At 41.8% G+C, this 20,448-nt stretch overlaps 3 protein-coding genes across 8 annotated transcripts in view; 2 read left to right on the forward strand and 1 right to left on the reverse strand.

Annotated features, from left to right (window-relative positions):
• The first annotated feature begins 2 nt into the window (after nt 1-2).
• LOC118121892 (interleukin-1 receptor accessory protein) lies at nt 3-2,411 on the forward strand. 2 transcript variants are annotated; one of them, XM_035178127.2, is made up of 5 exons: nt 3-202; nt 284-325; nt 402-464; nt 1,018-1,147; nt 1,352-2,411. In XM_035178127.2, exons 1-5 carry the CDS (start codon nt 178-180, stop codon nt 1,512-1,514), a joined length of 423 nt encoding a protein of 140 aa, XP_035034018.1. In that variant the 5' UTR covers nt 3-177; the 3' UTR covers nt 1,515-2,411. The 2 variants fall into 2 exon arrangements, with proteins under 2 accessions (XP_035034018.1, XP_035034019.1); XM_035178128.2 differs by lacking the exon at nt 284-325.
• Nucleotides 2,412-2,643: 232 nt separating this feature from the next.
• nlrc3l1 (NLR family, CARD domain containing 3-like 1) lies at nt 2,644-7,078 on the reverse strand. 2 transcript variants are annotated; one of them, XM_035178124.2, is made up of 7 exons: nt 6,967-7,078; nt 5,900-6,181; nt 5,667-5,768; nt 5,442-5,519; nt 5,218-5,326; nt 4,879-5,119; nt 2,644-4,798 (listed from the first exon to the last, which is right to left on the reverse strand). In XM_035178124.2, the coding sequence occupies exons 2-7, from the start codon at nt 6,082-6,084 to the stop codon at nt 3,225-3,227; spliced, it is 2,289 nt and encodes a 762-aa protein (XP_035034015.1). In that variant the 5' UTR covers nt 6,085-6,181; nt 6,967-7,078; the 3' UTR covers nt 2,644-3,224. The 2 variants fall into 2 exon arrangements, with proteins under 2 accessions (XP_035034015.1, XP_035034016.1); XM_035178125.2 differs by lacking the exon at nt 6,967-7,078 and having other exon boundaries at nt 5,651-5,768; nt 5,900-6,041.
• Nucleotides 7,079-10,001: 2,923 nt separating this feature from the next.
• LOC118121889 (connector enhancer of kinase suppressor of ras 2) overlaps nt 10,002-20,448 on the forward strand; it is a 30,134-nt gene continuing 19,687 nt past the window's right edge. For 2 of the 4 annotated variants that reach the window (XM_035178120.2, XM_035178121.2), the window contains exons 1-6: nt 10,002-10,516; nt 14,854-15,017; nt 17,331-17,533; nt 18,624-18,729; nt 19,627-19,668; nt 19,764-19,883. In XM_035178120.2, the coding sequence (XP_035034011.1) occupies nt 10,453-10,516; nt 14,854-15,017; nt 17,331-17,533; nt 18,624-18,729; nt 19,627-19,668; nt 19,764-19,883 (699 nt within the window). In that variant the 5' untranslated portion in view covers nt 10,002-10,452. The remainder of the gene's footprint in view (nt 10,517-14,853; nt 15,018-17,330; nt 17,534-18,623; nt 18,730-19,626; nt 19,669-19,763; nt 19,884-20,448) is intronic. The other 2 variants (XM_035178122.2, XM_035178123.2) reach the window with 1 other exon arrangement.

Below are 20,448 nucleotides of genomic sequence, written 5' to 3' on the forward strand. Positions count from 1 at the left end.
CCTTGCAGTGTGTCATTATCCCTCGAGGAACAACAGTGGGTCACCCTTAGGAAATCCCCACACACACGTAATTTTTTCTGAGTGGGCGGAGAGGAAGTTAATTATATCAGTGAGTGTATATATAGAGTAATTCTTAACGGCAGTGCACAGCGAACACCTCTCACTGGAGTCATCACTATGAAGCTCTCCTCTGTTGTAAAAGGTAATATTTAATTACACCAACCCTTTAATTTTCACTCTCGCTATGGCGACAGACTGTTAATGTGTGGTTTCCCTGCTGCAGCCTTGGGATCTCTGTGTGTGCTGCTTGCAAATGGATTCCCAGGTACAGTTTGTTTTACGGGCGACATAGTTGTATATTTTATATTTCAGTTTTTTGCTAACATGAATTTGTTCTTCAGTGTCTGCGGATGGATCTCCACACATCATTGGGGCAGATCGAGTCCAAATCAAAGCTCATCCAGGTAGTACACATGCAAATTACCAACTGCTATCAAGTGTTGATTATATTTAAACTTTTCATGCTACTTCATTAAGGATTAGTTTACTATCAGGGCTTCTGTACATATATTTATATAATATTCTTAATTTAACAAGGTTAAATTGTCATTGATGTTAAAATCTCTCTTAGAAGAGAGACCTGGCCAAAAGGACAGGAAAACATGGTTACAATGAAAACAATACAAAGATACAGCTATCATATAACAGCTCATTGTATCATTTACTACATACACATCACGTACAATCTGCCAGAGTTTCAGTAAAAAACTTTAAACCATCCTTTCCACAGTGACGTTTAAAATGGACTTAAATTCCCCCATAGTAACAAGCTCTGACAATTTCAGATCGTTCTGTAAATTATTCCAGGAAGAGGGGGCAGCATTTTATTTTTTTGCCAAGTTCCTGCATTAATCTTGGGACCAACATTTCTAAAACATTGCATGAGCGTAGGCCATGTATTTTTCGGCTTTTACACATATATGTACTGAAACTGTTTGGGTGTGTTCTGCCTCACAGGTGAGCCACTGATTCTTCACTGTGATGCAGTTACAAATAGTAAAGATGGAGTGACGCTCATCTACTGGCTCGTCAATGGCTCTTTTCCTGAGGAGATACCCAGCAGGGACAGAATAGTAGAATTAGACCAGTGAGTATTATGACTTTTATATCAACACTTAAATGGAAATTACCATACCACAGCAGCATTGTGGCCATTGAAGTAGAACAATCCACACACAAGTTGTTGAATATCAAGCTGCGGTGTGTCCTTGCTTCAAAGAAAGCAGTGTACACAGTGATTGGGGTAAGAATCCTGCAGATAGAGCTGTAGTGACTGATTGTGTGTTTTTAGATCAACGTTGGAGGACGGCACAATCCTCCAGAGGAGATTGCTGTTGAAGAACGTCACACCAGAGGACTTAAGATCCACCTTCACCTGTATGGTGACGAGCGCTGTTGGAATGGCCCAGAAGCAAATAAAGCTAAGAAGAATAAGAAAGAAAGGAAAACACTGAATGTTCGTAACACCAATGGATTTCTCTTCATTTATTAATAACGGTGAATCAACTTAATCTGTGAATTTTATATTAGATGTTGCACTGTTTGGTGAGAGCCAATACAGACCAAACAGCAAGTGAAGTATATTAGTACCCTTTCTATTTTACACAGCATTTTAATGTGGAACTGAATGTACCTTTGATACAGTTGAAGTAAAGCAGGGCTATCGTTTATCTGCAGAATATAGAGAGAATATTGTAACACTTTGATTTGCTATGGTTGTGTATCATTCCTGTGTCTGCTGGCATTAAGATATTTTTTATGTGTAAACCATTGAAGCATTTGCAATCATTTCACTCACAAACTAAAGTGTTTAGTGCTGATTGAACCCTGAGGTTGTTTTCCTATATATTTATGAATTAAGTACCATTTATTTCAAACAGACAACTTGTGTCTGTCTGAACGGGTGTCACTGTCTCTACCCCACGGTTAGTCTCATGTGCAAGTACACTGAACACTGTGGTAGTGATGTGAGCTACAGGGTTTAGAGTAAAGCTGTGTTTTAGTTGTGTAATGTACGCAATGACAGAACTTCAGCTCTTCAATGTGTCGACTGCAGTAACTGATCAGCAGATTCAGTTTTCACACATTCGCCACACAGCTAATAGTTATAATCCTCATGATACTTTATATTGCCTTAATAGTGCAGTAATTAAAAAGCAATTTGTCCCCTTAAAATCTGTCCTTTTCCCAGAACCCCCCCTGCTTGTAAATTAGATGTCAAACATATACTATATCTATATAAAGGTAACATCTGTGAGGTTTCTGCAGAGGTGTAAGCCTCAGTACAGATGTTACTAGGTTGGAGTAAATAAAGTAAATAAATCAGTGTGACTGTGGAACTTAAAGCAGCACAAAGTTGTTGTTTTTTTACTTTCAAAAAACTTTTTAATATCATTTTGATGGCACACAAATGTATAACATGCCTGCAACTACACATTGCCTGCAACTACACATTGTTACTCTGGTGTGATTTGTTCCAGTGCAGGCGATGGTCAATGTGTTAGTGACAGAAAAAGTGAGTGAGCAACAGTGGACCAAAGAGCGCTGCACACAGCTCTACAATGAAACGACAAAGAAAAACACAAAGTTAAAGACCTTTATGTTGTTTTTTGTTTAAAAATGTATTATCATGATGGAACTCAGGATAAATATGTGTATATACAGTAGCCTTCATACAACATTCATGCAGGGTATGCGTCCCCACTCATATGTTTTCAATTCTTTTTTTAAAGTTTCATCTCAGATGTCCCAACAAATAAAACTATGCACTTGTTTTCAATCCTGTAACATTACTCTACTCTGTCAGTCGACATGGTTCTGAGGTTCCTGGTTCCTTTTCCGTCAGCTTGTAAACAAATGCATGTGTGTCCATGCAAAGGCTCGAACGACTACTTGTATATACGACACTGATAAAAACATAATATACGCCTCCATCCTGAGTCAACCTGATTATAACAATGTGGTTGCTTTTAGACTCTTTAATGTTTCAAAATTCCATTAGTGCAAATGTTGGTTGAAGAGAAACATTTTTCTTTATCAGGAGGGCGAGCAAGGTCGGCACTTGTCCTCCTCAGTATTTTTCCAACTGGAACTTAGAGCAAGTCGCGACATATTTTCTCCTGTGACGATTTGGTGCAGTTATTATTATGATACTGCCTCTGATGCTAACATACACCCAGCTCCTCCAAGCAGTGCTGCAAATTGTCATTTCTGCACGGATACTTATTTTCTCTGATCCTCTTCCTGATGAGGGTGGCAGTCTCTTCAATCACTGTTGGCCACTTTACAGAGGACGCGCAGAGTGGCTGGAGGAGCTCCAGGTTGGGCTTGCGCTCCATCCCTAACAGGAAACGTAGGAAAATGTCCATTTTGCCGTCCTCACTGAGCATGCTTCTGTCCACAGCGCTCTTGTACAGCTCCATGACTTTATGTCCCTTGAACATCTTGAGCTTGCCTCTCAGTTGCTGCTCAACAACGTTCTTCCCATGGTTTCTAAAGGAGAGAAACACATACAGGGCGGCCAGGTACTCCTGCACGGTGGGGTGGATAAAGCTCAGGACATTCTCATGAAACAAGACGTGTGGCTTTGTGATATATTGTGTGCACAGGCCACTGTTAATCACCGCCTCCTTGTCGTTGATTCCAGTGTGTTTCCAGTTGGATCTGGTGATTTTGAACTGGCCTTCTTCTAACATGTGGAAGGCCAACTCTCCAAGTTTCATAAGGAAGTCTCTCTCTTCCTCCAGGCTCAAATCTGGAGCTCTCAATATGCGATGCTGGCGTGTGAGCACTAGCACTAGCTTTGTGTACAGGTACGTGATGCTCCTGGGCAGCTCTGCCCCTGTCCCCTGTTCTCTAAAAATGCGATAGCACTCATCAGCAACCAGTGAGCAGAACAAGGGCAGGTGGCACATGATGCAGAGGGTTCTGAAAGACTTGATATATGCAATAACTCTGGCTGCTTGATCTGGGTCCTTAAATCTCCTCTTAAAGAACGCCTCCTTTTCAGGGTCACAGAATCCACGCACTTCGATCTCATCATAGTGCGTGTCCCAGGGGATGCAGGGCTTTACCTGCGGCCGAGAAGTGACCAGGAAGAGGCCGCGGTAGAGCAGCCTCCCTCTGAGGAGGTTGACCACAATGACGTTCAGGGTGGTGGGTTCTGTGTGGTCGCTGAGAAGCATAGTGTTTTCAAAGTCCAGCTTCCCATTGTACTCGTCAAGCCCGTCAAAGACAAACATTATTTTGCAGTCCTCGCATCTATAATCCTCATCTCTCAGTTTTTTAGATTCTGGGTAGAGTTTTTGTATTATTTCCAAAAAGGAGGCTGTGGAATCCTCAAACTGTTTGAGTTCCCTGAACGGCAGAGGAAACAAAAAAGACACGTGTTGGTGGGAACGCCCTTCAATCCAATCCAGGACTAACCTTCTGACCGCCATTGACTTCCCCGACCCTGCCACTCCAGTCATCAACAGTAACTTTGTGTTGGAGTCCTCCGGCCTTTCAGGGGTGAAAATATCCTTGGTGGAAAGACGCTTCTCTGCATTCCGGTTGCTGTCCAGTTTTTCTATGGTCATGACCTCATGTTCAATATTTGGGCCGTTATCACATGTTGAGGTTATGTAGAGGTCAGTAAAGATGTCGTCGAATGGCCTCTTCTCTTCCTGCACGGCCATATCCTCACATACTTCACCATATATCCTCTTCAGAGTCTCACATAATTCATGACGTACTTCATCTGAAAAAAGGTAAATGTGTGTTATATTAAGATTGAATTAACAGTATTTAGGCATGAAGACATTAGAGGAGTGAACTTACTTCTGAGACACATGGTCTGGAGATAATCAACCACCTTTTTTTCCCCCATCTCCCCAAGAATGATTTTGGTGATCTGCAAAGACACGTCCAGTCTGTAACACTCGAGCAGCCGGTCCACAAGGTTCAGCATGTCCATGTCCTGGTGAGGAGTGTTGAACGACTGCGGGTAATGCTTCCACAGCATCATCTTGAAAGTCTTGAAGGCTCCCGCTGACAACTTCCTAAGGGTACCACAGATGGCCTGATTCCAAAAGAAAGATGAAATTCAGCGTTGTTGTTGTAAACTGAAGGGTGTTTTGTATGCAATCGATTACAAACAACAGAGGAAGACAGACTGACCTGCAAAGTGAATGCCACCGTCAGAGAAGGGTGGCTGCTCTCACTCTGGGATTGGAGGAACTCAGGTGTGACAAAAGGTCCTGAGACCATATCATCTTTGCTTTTAGATCTGGTGTGGCCACAGTGGAGAGATTTAAACATGTTTTTAGTGTCAGTCAACAAATGTACTGTAATCACACACACGCACAAATGTTTTAGTGCCTTGCCATGGGTGTAGTTCTTACTTGAGGATTATCTTTTCACAATCGTCACTGTCGAAGGAGTAGCAGCTGGAGAACGAATCTGATCTTTCCAGCTGGATCCTAAAATCAGACAGACAAGAGGGCTAGTGTTAGAATTAAAAGTTGTAATTAGATCTTCCATGGATACAATATAAACTACAGTATATTGTTAGGCACAGCTGCTTAATGTGATGAATGTATGGACTGAATACTTTGTCCTGTTTGTACCCTGTGGAAGATCCCTCTCCATCACCCATTTCTATTGAGCTCTCCTCAGATGCCAGTGATATATAGCTCAGAACTGGAGATGGGGCCCGGCCCACATGATGCCTGAAAAAACAGAAGGATGGCAATTGTTTAACTGCTTGTTGGCCTAATAAAAAAAAGTGTGCAAGACACACATAAGACATACTGAATCATCACAGAGACAAGTTGTTATTTTTCTATTTCTACTTCATTACCCGTGGCTGGTATCCATTGGACTTGTTGACCATTGTCCCAGGTCCAGAGACGGTCTTCTCTCAGGGATGTAGTAGAGATCGTCCTCTTCATTTGACACAATCTGTTGTCCTCTACCAGACACTGCATCCCCGACGGAAGAGCTATCTGACCCCATGGCCATCGCAAACTGTTCAACGTCATCCATTATGTCACTGAGCAGGTCAGCCAAAGGCTAACATGACGAGCATGTGAGCGGTGATCACTTTTTGTTTTCCAGGCACAGTCTCTGGACTGTAACCTGTCTGTACGTGTAGAAGAGCAAACATGGAGGAAACATCAGTATATCAGTCCTCAAACTGTATATCAGGACACATTCAGGATTCAGTGTATTAAGTGCGATCATATACTTGTTACGAGCTATAAGGATTATTTAATCAGCTGAACATTAAACATTACAACAATTCCCTAGATGATTGTTGTTTCAGTTTCTGTATGTGCATGGAGTAGTTCACTGTATTTGGCTTCTGATCACCACAGAGTGATCTCTTGAACTTCCAACTGAGTGGAATAACAAGAGTTTAGTGCCTCACACTTTATGGTTGATAAAGAGCAGAAAGATGAACTAATGCTCTGTAACTTTTAGCGTTTTACAGAGTTACTGTAAAGTTTTACTCACGTTAAACATGTTCTTCACATGTTTAGAAAGAGGGACAGTAAACCTAATGTTGTTCTGTCGTACTGTCGTACTCTTGTTACAATACTCAACCTTTGACCCCTTGTATTGAATTTGACTCCCATTTGAAACCAGTGTAATAACCTTAGTCATAGGCCTCATATAAACAGGTCATAGTCCTCCCAGATTACACAGTGAACCTGCAGGTGTATGCAGTCTGTGACTACATGTCACAGACTGCAGCTCGCTAACTGACAGAAACGATCTTATCTGACTTTTGACATTTACCTTATTTGAACTTTAAACTTCCGCCTTGACGTCTGAGACCGAACACTGTCAGCGGTCATGCATGTCAATGACACGTATCAGCATGTTATTATTCCTTGTAATTAAATACAGCAGAAACCGACTAACCTTAAATTTAATGTTTCTGGTTGTTGTTCTTCTTCTGCTTCTTCTTCTGCTTCTTCTGCTACTACTTCTTCTGCTACTTCGTCTTCCTCTGCTTCTTCTTCTGCTTCTTCTTGTAGCAAAACGTAAAACAGGCTCTGCCCCCTAGTGGTTCGGAAAATGAATAACATGCACTCAAACATGAGAGCTCCTCCAGAGGAGGGGGATTGATCCCTGGTAGAATAAATACTCTTTGTTTTATATAAAATAATGTTTTATTGTATAATTTTTAGAATATGTATCTTTTGCATAGATGAAACTGAAGTACCACACAGCAGGCTGTGCTCTATGGCAAGTAGTTCCGTAGTCTGCAAAATCAAAATCATTATCAAAAGTAAAAGTACTTGCGCAGAAACGATCCTCTTATAATGTAATATTATTGTGTTTAGTACATTATGCTATTACTTCATTATATCTGCTGCCCTAACATGGAGGCCAAAAAAGGCCAAATGTTTTGATAAATAAAATGAATGTGGAAATGTAGAAATAAATAAATGTAGAAATACAGAAGAAACTTTTTTAATCACTTTTTAAAAAAAATATAGTTCATTATTAATTTATGCTTTTATTTATTTATCTATACTTATACTTGTCCATCATGTACAGAATTTAAATGTAGTGTTAGAATAGTTTTGGGTAGTTGTATCTATAACATAGAATCCTATTTCATGAGCTATTGTATAGTCTGCGAGTGATAATAGCTGAATGTGGCAGTGTAAACATTATGTTGACAAATATAGAGGAGAAGCACAGTAGCTAATGATTCTTTTGATTATAAAAGTATTTTGCTAGAGGTTATGGCAGTAAATAAAGATTACATTTTTGTAATTTTACCATTAATAAGGAGTACTCACTATCATTAGAACAGTTCATTGCTTAATATTTAAAAAATAAATGAATTATTGCATCCATTAGCAAGGGAAATCTATTCACCATCTATATTGTGGCGCTGAAGTCAGATGAGATTTATGTCAAATGTAACTCCGACTACTGTGAGTGTTTGTGTGCAGGGCCAGAGCAGCACTGCAATATCCTCCTACTGCAAAATATGATTCATACCAGTTTTAAAAAAAAAAAAAAAGAGTCTACAGCTGCTATAAGAGCAGTGCATTTGCTCGTATATCATTATTGTATCAACTCCATTTCTAAGAGAGAACACATTATCCAGCTTCACATTGTATGACTCAGTATTTATTCACGATTATTGATTAACCTGATGTCAGAACTAACACTGTTGAGCTTTCTGCTGCGTTGTTTATAGGCAACACTTCATACCAGTGAAATCTCGGTTGTCATGCTCTTTAGTCACTCTGGAGGTATTATGATTTCAGTGTAGCCTATTGACTTGATATGAGCTGAATAAACCACAGCTTTTGTCTTGTTGAATAATTGTTAAGTTACTCTAGTGAAAGAATATATGATTTGTTGGAAGTAAATAACATTTAACTATTGATCTATATGATTTGACATCCAGTTTACTGGCAGGTATGTAATAAGTGATCAGGCAGCTGATGTTTACATCATGAAACTGTAACAGAATCAGCAGAATCCTCGTCTCTTTGGCGACCGAGACACCAACGAGTTTCCACCACACTGCGCTTTGTGTGATGGAGGCTGAGCAGTGACAAAGGCGGCAGCAGGAAACAGTGGTAGTATGAGGGGTGATTAGTGCCCGTGGGATTGGAAGGAGAGGCAGCGGAGCCAGTGCACAAGGGATGAATTGGGATGAAAGCATTTATTCATTGTGTATGTTGTTTTCAGGAGGAAAACTGTTGTTTACATTAGCTCATCATGAATGCTGCCCCTTGTGCATTTGGAAAGTTGCACTTGTGCAACTGTTTGTGCTTTTAAAATATTCCACCAGCAACTGCATAGATCTTGGGCCCTCTCCATGGCTGCAGTGCTTCCATCTTGGTTCACCCATGGCATCCATAGGGTGGACATTTTGTGATGGATCATGTCTTCATTGTGGCACAAGGGTTCCTTCTGGGTGCTCGGGGCTCCTTGCGGAGGGGGCAGTGGAGCCCATTGTCCAGATATAGGCTAGTAATGATGGCTGCAACTGCAGGATTTCTTGTGGGCCTATCGTACCTCGAGATGTTCACACATTCATGCATGTCCACTATTACAGACAAAAAGTAAGTCTATGTGACTTTATTTCAGGCCAGTTTAGCCAGTGGAGATTGCTCGGAGCAGTTAGCTCTCAGGAAGCTTTTTCTATTGCATGATTCTCCTTTCAGAGGAGCAGAATCATGGAGCAAAATGTATGTTTTCTAGTCAAAACCACCAACATTTTATGGAGATATTATACTCATATTCAGGGTCATGATTGAAATTGTATTTATTACTTGAAAGGATTTACCTTCTTAAACTTCAGTCTTTGTCTGAATCACTTGTTTTAGCTCCTGTGTCTTTAAGCCCAGTCTGCTCTGATTGGTCTGCTGGTCAACTTTGTTGTGATTGGTCAGTCATGTCAACCATTGGTCATAACCTTCTACTTCTTCAAGCCTGCACTGTAATGCAGAGTGTTGTCATACATCCACTAAGGAGGTCATGTTTTGACCCCTGTCCATTTGTTTGTTAGCAAGGTAACGCAGAAATTGCTCGACGGTTTTGGGGTAAGGATGTGGTATGAGTCACAGAAGGACCTATTCAATTTTGGTGTGGATCCAGCTATTTTTGTCTACTTTCTTTAACATTGAAGCATTAGACATTTTTTGGGAAATTTCCCTCAATTTCTCAGAAAATTAAAAATCGGGCTTGTTTAGGGGACTGATATTTACTAGTTCCCGTCTACTTCAACTGGCTTTTCTCTTTCATTCACCACGTCCTGTCACCAAAATCCGGTGTAACCCCCTCCTCAGATTCCACCCACCAGCCGTGTGGCACTAATCTTGCCTCATACAGACACACACACACTTCGCTTGCTGAGGACTATGACTCCATGTCTATGAGTGTGTGTTTGCGTGTGTGTTTGCGTGTGTGTGTGTGTGTGTGCGTGAGGGAGGGAGGGAGGATGCTCAGAGCGCAGCCAGCCTCTCCAGACAGCGGGATGACCGTCAGCCTGTGCGCTGCTCTCCTCTGCCCTGGATGGTACAGGGACGTGTTTTGGAAGGGGGCTCGGGCAGCAGCGACCCACCAGCATCACCGCCACTGAGCCTGACGTGAATGACAAGTGCAGGAGGTCTCTGTGAGCAAAGCAAGCGCACAGGAATGTGCACGAGTCCGCCGGGCTGCGCTCCTGCTCCTTAAAGCGACATTTTATTTCGGACCTGATGGACCTACCCCCGTTTTGTTTGTAAACACCCGACCTCAGCTGAGCAGAATCCATGTGTTGAATTTTGTCCCCTTTTTTTTGGGGTTGATTTTCTGAGATCGGAGGAGAGGGGGGGGTTGTGCAGGGATTGTTGGGTGTGTTCTTCTTTCTTTTGTCACGCCAAACTTCTACCCATGGCACTGGTGATGGAGCCTGTGAGCAAGTGGAGCTCCAGTCAAGTGGTGGACTGGATGAAAGGTAGGGCTTTGAATCACGACGGTGGCCGAACAGAAATAACAACCCATCAGCAAACTGCTGCTTTGCACTGAGCCCAGTCTGCTGTTGCATGCGCTGCGAGATGCCTGGGGAGAACAAAACACCTGCTGAGCCTCGGGGTGTTTTTGCCTCCCGGAGCCTTTTTAATTACACCCTTAAATCATTCGATCGATCTATTTTGCCTCGCACTCACAACGTGGAGACGACTTGTCCTCACACACACACACACACACAGCTCAGCCTGACGCACTCAAATGGCACAAAACGCCCCCAAAAGACCCTCTATTGTCCTGCGGTGGTTATTGTTCACGCAGGAGGCTGGCAAACACCCAGCCCCCAAATAATCAACCACCCCCTTCTCTCTGGATGTGAGCTCAGGGTCTGTATGTGCACGGATAAAACAAGAGCTATGGCTTCGTATGGTACAGCCATCTGTGCAAAATATGTGGATCCACAGATGCTCCCAAGTCCTTAAGAAGTCACAGCTGACTTGGAATAGCGTCATGCAGGCCTAAGACTAGATTAAACAGTTTTAAAAGCTCCCAATTCTGTACTGGAATATAATGCGAGGCCCATGAGTATTTTAAGAGTGAATTAGCAACATTTTAATTAGAACACCTCTTAATGTTTGGGAAACATGCAGCATAATAACGAGGTTGAAAAACTCAAGACTTGTAAGGCCAGTTGGGATACAGTATATATCGGATTCATAGATATTAATGTGCAGCTGTTAAAATGAATTAATCATAGAAGTTCCTCAGAGCAACGTCTGCTTAATCACTGCAGACACGAATAACAGTGGACCACACAAACCTGTCTGGATACTTTCAGGGCACATATTACTCATTAGCTGCTTTTTGTCTGTTTGCATTAAAAGAAAATCATCATGGCACGTGATTCAATGTTGAACTCAGTAGAAGGGGGCCGTGTGTGTGTGTGTGTGTGTGTGTGTGTGTGTGTGTGTGTGTGTGTGTGTGTGTGTGTGTGTGTGTGTGTGTGTGTGTGTGTGACTGTGAGCAATGTAAGTGTTTCAGCGGCGTGTTGTGTTGTTTTGCTGAGCCATGTGCTCACGTGTCAGGCCACAGCCCTTCGGAGATGCTCCAGATGAGATGTACACATCTATACAGTAATCTTTACTGCCTCCACACACACACACACACACAGTCATAATTCTAAGCCCGAAGGCCGTTTTCTGCTGGATCAGACATATTATGATTGCCAGGATCAGACCTCTTTCAGCAGGAGTTGTGTTTTACAAGCTGTACTTGAATGTGATGCGGCCTTTTAAACACGGTGTTTCTCATTTGGAGACACTGGGAGGATGGAGGATGATTTGGAGAAAGGCAAAGACAGAATGACCACAGCAGTTAAAGTGAGATGTAGAGAAGATGGGTGCATAAGCTTGTAGCACTAGTGAGAAATGCAGGGAGCAAGAAGCGGAGATGAGATGTGAGCGAGGGCTCTTCAGTGTCCCACATCTGACAAGTGGAGCAGAGACAATTCCTGTGCCCTGAGCCCAGTAATGGTAATTTAAAGTGAGGGACAGAGTGGCACTGAGAGACACACACAGAGAGAGAGAGAGAGAGAGAGAGAGAGAGAGAGAGAGAGAGAGAGAGAGAGAAGAAATGGGGGTGGTGATGCTGGCTGGGTGGAGGGGGTGTCTCCCATCCTTTCTCGCCTCATGAGAGCTCCCAAGGAACGGCAGCATTTTGCCCAAAGCATTCACGGTTCCCATTATTAGCATACCGCTCGGTGATGTCACTGGAGGCCAAATAGGGGCCTCTGTGACCTTCCCACAATCATGCTGTGCGCCCTCATGTGTGTGTGTGTGTGTTTGAATACGCTCCATTCCCAGCTGTGACAAAGCCGCCTTTAAGAAAAGATTCTGGTCTCAAAAAAACACAAAGGAATTCCTGCTTTGACTGAAGATGTGTTCTTGACAAGTGCACAGTGGCCGTGCAAACACATATTACACATCATGCTGTCAGTATTGTAATGCAGGCTTAGTGTAATAGCTCAATTCTTTATGACGGTATGCATTAGTATAATTCATGTTTTGTGAGCTCTATCAGTTTTATCTTTGTGCTCTCACTCGCTCCTTGTCTAACTCCCACCCACCCACCCACACACACACACACGCACACACACACATACACAGACAGTGATCAATGACATTATAACAATGCTAACAGCCATAACATCTCTCTTACCTCACATTACCAGCGGATTATCTCGAATGGAGATCGGGACGTGTCAGTGCTGCGCTTTTTAATTTCTCTCTCCAGCGTGCCGGATAATCTGAATGAAATGGACAGCAAAACTGATGTAGTGGAGATTGCTCAGTGCAATCAACAAAGTATTCTCCATCTGGAAAGGCTTTATATGGCACCACTCTCTTTTTTAGAAGAGCAGAGTCATGTAACAAGATATCGAGGATCAGTTCAAACCCACCAAACTCTGTGAACAGCATTCATTTGAGACTTTCAATTATAGCTGTAACCTTAATTTATACAGCGCCTGTCAATGTAGTGAAACATGATCCTCTACAGTGACATTTAGAAATGTAAAATCCTGTGTGACTTAATGAAATCAGCAGACAGCTAAGCGGGCGAGATGTCTCATGCTGCCACACAGCCACTTTTTGGAACGCGTCCTGTCCTCTCTTCACTTATTTCTTTATTTCGTCCCGTGGTCAGGGAGAATCCCTGCCAAAGCCCTGCTTCATGGTTCCTATGGCAACACGGGGTATACTTTCATTGATGTAATGAGTCTCAATTAACTTGGTAAAGAGGCTGATTAGTTAAGCCTTTAAATTTTATGCAAAGCCATGAAACTCCCTATGTTTTCCCCTCCAACATTTAGCCGCCAGCTCGACCCGATGTGAATGCTTGATCAGGTTTAGGCACAGCAGCGAGTCACATGTACATGATTGGTCCGCAGCAATGAAAAGACGAGATGAGCATGGGGTTGTGTGTGTGTGTGTGTGTGTGTGTCCCTCTCACTGAGAAAATAGAAACAGGCCGAGTGTATAGAAAATACGCCTGACAAAGGCTACTCTCTGTCTCCACTGCTAAAAGGAGGGCCAGTTAGCATGCAGAGCACTCTCTAGTGACATTCACCTATGACACATACAAAAATGAGCGATTGTTTTTGCAACTAATTTGTGTGTTTTCTTGATTTGAAAGTGGATACAACTGTAAAAACTATAACAGTCAAGAAACCCTGATGCAGAAACATCAGTTATCAAATCAAAATGTGTTTACAGAGCAGAAATCTAAATGTTGAGTCTATTTTTAACTTCATCCAATGTCCTTGGTTTCAACATAATTCTACATGATCAGGGGAGATGCAATGTAATTATGTAACTCTATGTCAGAGAGAAGTTCCTTTTAGGTCTTTTATGGCCGTTGTCGAGGATTTTTCTGTGTGTGATGCTGTTGTATCGGATTGAATTCTTCTGTAAGAGTTCCTGATTGAATGACCTGCTCTATTTACTGTATCAACACTTGAACAGTTTTCAGTTGCAATAGACCTCAGTAGAGCTCATTCCTCTTTCGCCTTGATTCAATTAATTCGCACACATTTGCAAACGATAGATATCTATTGCGTAAATGTGCCTGATTTTTTAATCAAAATCCATGAAGTATCTTGCAATGTTAAAGAAAGCGGTCAAAGCGGTCCTGGACCTGCCCCCTGATACAAAGTTGAATGGGTTCTTTCTTGGCCCATGTCCTGTCCTTCCAAGTTTCATGGAGATCCGTTCGGTTTTGCGTAATCCTGCTCACAAAGAAAACAACTAACCGACAAATGGACAGAGGTGAAAACACAACCTCCTAGATGAAAGCAATGCAAACGCAAACGTTTTTTTTTTAACCAAAAAGCCTCAGACGCAGACAGGAGATGCAGAATCAGTCTGTTTGCTGTGGTCGGCTGGACTTCATCCACTGATTTACCGAAAGACTTCGCTCCTGCTTCAATAGTGAAAGATGCAAAACAAGCTGAGCACTGACACACTCCTCCTGAACGGTTGAAAGCATTTTCTAGTTTAAGGCTGAATATTTTCTATTGGCTCTGTTGATGTAGAGGAAAATGTCAGAATCCTTGTCCAAGACAGGACAGATTCACACACACACACAAAAAAGAAGCATGCCGTGTTTACCCTTCACAGTTACAGCACCGTTTCTGGCATTGAAGGCGATATGAAGCCCAGTTAGAGCACGTCATTCAAATAAAGTCCTGAAACCACCAGCCAACAGACTTATCATCTTGTTGCCTTGTACTCAAAGTATTTTTCCTGTCATTCCGTGTGCGTCTCTCAGGCCTGGACGACTGCCTGCAGCAGTACATCAAGACCTTTGAGAAGGAGAAAGTAGGAGGGGACCAGCTGCTGCGAATCACCCACCAGGAGCTGGAGGATCTGGGGGTGTCCCGGATCGGCCACCAGGAGCTCGTACTGGAAGCTGTGGACTTGCTCTGTGCGCTGGTGAGTCCCCTGCTGTGGCACCACTGCTTTCTACTGTCACTTCAGAGAGTCTCGCCCCACCGCTGTCAAACAATGTTTCTGTGGCACATTTGTCGCCTTCCCAGCTCATCGAGTAAAAGTATCGGGATCAAGCTACAAAATAAGGTTGTTTCTTTAGTCCTGTTAGTGTCATAATTTGGATATTTAAGCCCAAAGTTTTCACCCGCAAAGTCATTGCTTAATCAAAATAGATATAACATTCTTACAAATATCACTAAGAGCTTACGACTTCACAACAGAGGGAAAATTGCTCTAGGCCTCAATGTTTAAACATCGCAGCAAATCTAGCAGAGTTAATAATCTGGCCAAAATACCCTCCACAGGCAAATCTTGCAGCTGTCATTAGCACTGACATGGATTACAGCCTCCTCTCCAACTCATTTCTGCTCTTCATCCTAGAAACACAAGTTTAGTGTGTGTGTCGGCACGACAGCCCGCTGTTCTGCTGATTACGCTGAAGTGCTGCTCTAAGAGTTGGAGAATAATATTAAACATGTAAACACTTTCTTCATGTGCCAGTGACCCGTGTGACCTCTGTGATCCAGGTCATGACAGAGAAAAGAGCGGCCCATAAACTTCTAGGTCATGACAGTTTCTTCCTCTGCCGTGGAACCTAGTACTTCTCATGTTGAATGTTCTAAAGAGATATCTCAGTCAGGCTCTACTGAATGTCTGTGTTTATCTTTGCACGTTTTTTTCCAAACCCGACATTTTTAAAATGCATAAACTCAGAAAATCTGAATCAGAAAATGTGCACTGAGACCTGAAAACGTGTACAAGAATCTGTGCAGGATCTGTGTTTGTGTGTAATTAGATTTGCAAACATGCAAAAAAATCTGTAAACGTATAATGAGATTTGTACGTGTGTAGACAAATCTGTAAATGCGTCCATAGATCTGTAAATTTGTCGATAAATATTTAAATGTTTACACAGATATTAATCGCTGAAAAGGCTGAAAAGTGTTTTGCTCCAAGAGATAGAAATACAGAGAAGTCATCAGTTACACCTCAGATGGACACACAGGATTTGTCCATATCCGCAATATTTTGTTTACCGTGAGCTTTTTGGTTTTAAAAGAAAATGTTACTTATCCAATGCGATGTTCAGAGAGCCTGTCTCATTGACTGGAGCCATAATTGCGCAGGTTTGTTGAGGCAGATTCAATTCAATTCAATTAAAATGTCTTCTTTTTTTTTTTTGTGATGAAAAATGGACGTTTTGCTCGCCATACATCAGCTCAGGATAGTAACAGGAGACAAAAAAACCCCGTAACAGAGTTAAGGAGCAGAAGAAGAACAAAGAGAAGCAGCACATCCTCACATTTCAGAAGCTAAAATAGGTGATATTTGGAAAATATACAATACATACATTTTTTAACAATTATTCAACCCCTCATCATATACATATTCATTCCCGTTGTAGCAGGTACTGTCCTTTTGATATAGGAGGGTTATAAGTTATCTCAATTGAGTATTTATGTCACTGTAAATGTAAACGTACAAAGCTTTTTCTAGTACAATAACTATATTGTTTGAATGCTTCATTTCTTAAGATGATGTAATTTCCTTCCTCTCCAGACCCTGTTTTTATTTGTACTCACAAAGGACAACACAGAGCATGAAGTACCAATTTGCTGCTTTAATACAAAAGTCTCCAGTGTTTTCAAAGGCGTGACGCACTGAGCTGAAGTCTTAGACTGAGGGAATATAAAAGCTGAGGAAAGATGAAGGGAGAATGAGAAGTAGGAAGGAAGGTAAGCGGGTGGAAAAGCGATGAAGTTGGGTGTTTGTTCGCCTAAGAGAGACATAGAGAGACTGGATGGAGATTTAGCGGGCTGAGGTCACAGATGCAATCTGAATCTAAAGTCCTCTCATCCTGCATCGCTGCACGGGGGGGCCCTGCTTCAGCCCCAAAGCTCCTTATGTAACTGGGATTTAGTTTAAAGTCTCTCAGGCCCTGCTGTATTAAATATGATTAGTGGCCCTCCTGCCGCGCTCTCTCCTCCCAAGAAACCCTGACGCCCACAGGCCTGCACGTGCAGTTTGGCGTACAGGGTAATGAGTGTTCCGCGATCCCTAGACATGCAAAGTGACAGCTGGAGGAGAGCGGGGCTAAGTGGATGGGCTGCTGGTCTTATTTCCTCACATGTTCGTCATATCAGCGGCATCTGTGTCACTGGACAAGGTGGGCTGCTCTGCCTGTGGTCCTTCTATTCCACAGAGCAGTGTCACCGCAAACAAACTGAGTGAATTGACCTGTCCTCTCTCCTGCAGAATTATGGCCTGGAGACTGAGAATCTGAAGACACTCTCTCATAAGCTTAATGCATCTGCCAAGAACCTGCAGAACTTCATCACAGGCAGGCGACGCAGCGGCCATTACGATGGCCGAGCCACCCACAAGCTTCCCAATGACTTCCTTACCTCCGTGGTGGACCTGATCGCTGCGGCCAAAAGCCTTCTGGCGTGGCTGGACAGGTGAGATTTGCGAAAAGGTGCAATCTGTAACACATGTAAACTTAAAAGGCACTGAATACACATAGATATACACACACTGATGCATTCATGCAAAAAGTTTTCCCTTTAGGTTTTGTAGTTTACAGCAGCATTGCTGGTTTTTGCACCTTGTATGTTGAATATTTGATCCTTAGGCATGATTTAAGCCCTACAGTTTATCTTAAATACTTACTTTTAAGTAATTGTCTCTGGCTTCAACTTGATATGAGGAACCTTTTGAATTTTATATTTTCTTTACATATTATGTCGTTTGAAAAAAAAAAACACTGCTTGCTGTCGTGTAGAAGATTAAATGAAGAAAAACTGGCCTAAAAAAAGACAAATAAATCTTGTTTATGTGGCTTTATGTGTTGGTTCTTGGAGCGTTTTGTTGAAACTTCAATTCTTATCACAAACAGACCGGTTCTGTTTTTTTTATTATTGTTATGTCCATGACCAATCAGCTGACAAGAAAAGATGCGTAAGGGCCTTATGTAAGTAGTATTCTGACAGGATGGCCAAAAAGGCACAGAGCAAGTCTATTTATATGTTGCTTTATCCCTTTGCTTCTCTGTGGGATTGTGCCTGTGTGTGTTTTCATCTGTCTGTGTGTGTGTGTGTGTGTGTTTGATGATTTTGGAAGTTCAAAGCAGACAACATTCAACAGAATAACTGAAAAATTGTTTGCTGTTTCTTTTCCCATACAGGCAGCCATATTCTGCAGCATCCATTCTGAGTCAAACACAAGAAATATACAGAATACATTTATCCTTCATTTTCATTTGAAAATGCACGATTGATGACCAGTGTCAATATGATAGAGTTTTGCTCTGGAGTAAATTACGCTTTGAATTAGTTTTAGCGTATTAGTCTCCACATGTGGTCTTCAGTGCCAGCTATTGTTGGCTTTTCTCATATATAATGACTACATTTGTTTTTATGTGCTTTATTAATCACTGAATCTTGTATTAGTTTCTAAAAGCTGTGGGCACACAACCCTGTTTGGAAATAATCCCACAGATTGACCAGTGATTTAGTCTCAAAGGAAGAATGATCTAATGGTTCATTCCAGGTGCTCCTTCTTTTTCAGATCTCCGTTCGCTGCCGTGGCAGATTACTCCATGACCAGGAACAATGTGATCCAGCTGTGTCTGGAGCTCACCACAATTGTACAACAGGTAAATAAATTGTATGATAAAAATACATTATAATCTGTCCAAGCTCCGAAAAAAATCCTAATTCAACAGCGAGATCAAATACCTCCACCGGCAAAGAGAAAACTTGTTCCCTGCATGAGAATATTATGGTGATCCCATAATGCATTAAACATTGTCTCTGCTATTAAATACACTTATGCACAAATGCAATTATGATATATTCGATAGTATTAGAAATTTCTGTACATGATACGAAAGAGAACCTGACAAATCTAGTTTTGCAAACTTTGCATTTATATATACAAATACATATTCAGTAGTAAAGAGTTCAAACAACAGAACATACATAAAGTGAAATTCTGCAATCCATTTAAACAGTGAAAATGTAATTTACAATATGCATAATGTATATAACTCCTTCAGGTCGGCTGATCCCTGATAAGAGACGGAATGAACGTCATTCTGTGTGCGCATACATTTTTATAAATTGTTTTTTGTAAGTGACTTTACTATAACATTATAACTATACATGTATTTTCAGGACTTGTCCATAAAAAAAGTTTTAGCTTGGTCACGTTAACTTTATGAGGAGTTCAGTGAAAGGTTCAGGTGGGAAAAATTCAAAAGTGGGCGTGAAAGAGGGAGAAATGGAACAAGTCGAAGGCCGAGAGAGGATGACAGGCACTGAGGAAGAAATAGAGAGAGAGAGCGAGAGAAACATGCCTCCGCATTGGTGATTCATTTGTTTTGTGTTTGTGCGTGCCTGTGTGGGAGTGTTGGGGGTTATAGGCGCCAAGCAGCTCGTTTTTCCTTTTTTTGTTGTTTTTGCTTATATCCACCTACAGCAGAAAAATGCCAATAATAACTCCATTTTGACACATTCTCTGGAGGTAACAGTGCTCTGTGCTCGTTCCACAGGACTGCTCTGTGTACGAAACAGAAAACAAAATCCTGCATGTGGTGAGTTGCCGACTCTATTCTGCCCTATCTAATAAAGTGGACCCTATAATGCTCCCACTTCAAGCTTGTAATCTTCCCTAATGTGTCGTCCCCAGTGTAAAACTCTGTCTGAAGTGTGCGACCACATTATCTCTCTGTCCTCGGATCCCATGGTGTCCCAGGCTGCACATCTGGAGGTGGTGCAGCTACCCAACATAAAATCCACTGAAGGACTGGTAAGACTCTCCCTCAGTCAGACTGTGAGAACCACACTCATCTTCTGGGAGTTTCTCATCTCAGTGTGTCATGAGAGGAAGCTCTGTGTGTTTCTGTGGTCTTACTAAAGCAGTTATTTGGAGGAAATGATTCATCTAAACCCACAAAATTATGTCGGAAAAAATGTGCTTCAATGGCTGAAGATCCCTCCCTTCAGGGGATTTCAGTTACAGAGAAAATTTGCAATGTCAGATATAAAATATATTTTAAATTACAGGCTGATGAGATTACATAGTAATTTTAATGAATAATTAAACAACAATAAATGGGCATTGAGTAAGAAGGAGTCAGATGTAAGCAGAAAACTCTGTTAGGAATTGTTTTTAAAAGATCTGTAAGGATGTATAGGGATAAGTGGAGAAGCTGTGATATAATAGTTATTGAGTAATATACATCTTCAGCCGTAGTTTTACTGCACAGCCTACCTAATGTTGGACTTAATGTTATAAATAACCATAGTCTGACTCACTGGATGCAGATTGTGGGTTTAAACCACAGACTGTATATAAACATTGGTCTTGTGCC

The sequence above is a fragment of the Hippoglossus stenolepis genome, chromosome 15 (assembly GCF_022539355.2).
Source record: "Hippoglossus stenolepis isolate QCI-W04-F060 chromosome 15, HSTE1.2, whole genome shotgun sequence".
Taxonomy (NCBI): Eukaryota; Metazoa; Chordata; class Actinopteri; order Pleuronectiformes; family Pleuronectidae; genus Hippoglossus; species Hippoglossus stenolepis.

Coding starts and splice junctions, on each gene's coding strand:
- LOC118121892 (XM_035178127.2), top strand. CDS start 178: ATGAAGCTCTCCTCTGTTGTAAAAG. Junction 326..401: donor GCTTGCAAATGGATTCCCAG/GTACAGTTTGTT, acceptor TTTGTTCTTCAG/TGTCTGCGGATGGATCTCCA. Junction 465..1,017: donor CCAAATCAAAGCTCATCCAG/GTAGTACACATG, acceptor TCTGCCTCACAG/GTGAGCCACTGATTCTTCAC.
- nlrc3l1 (XM_035178124.2), bottom strand. CDS start 6,084: ATGGATGACGTTGAACAGTTTGCGATGGCCATGGGGTCAGATAGCTCT. Junction 5,327..5,441: donor TGTGAAAAGATAATCCTCAA/GTAAGAACTACA, acceptor TGGCCACACCAG/ATCTAAAAGCAAAGATGATA. Junction 5,120..5,217: donor CGGTGGCATTCACTTTGCAG/GTCAGTCTGTCT, acceptor TTTTGGAATCAG/GCCATCTGTGGTACCCTTAG.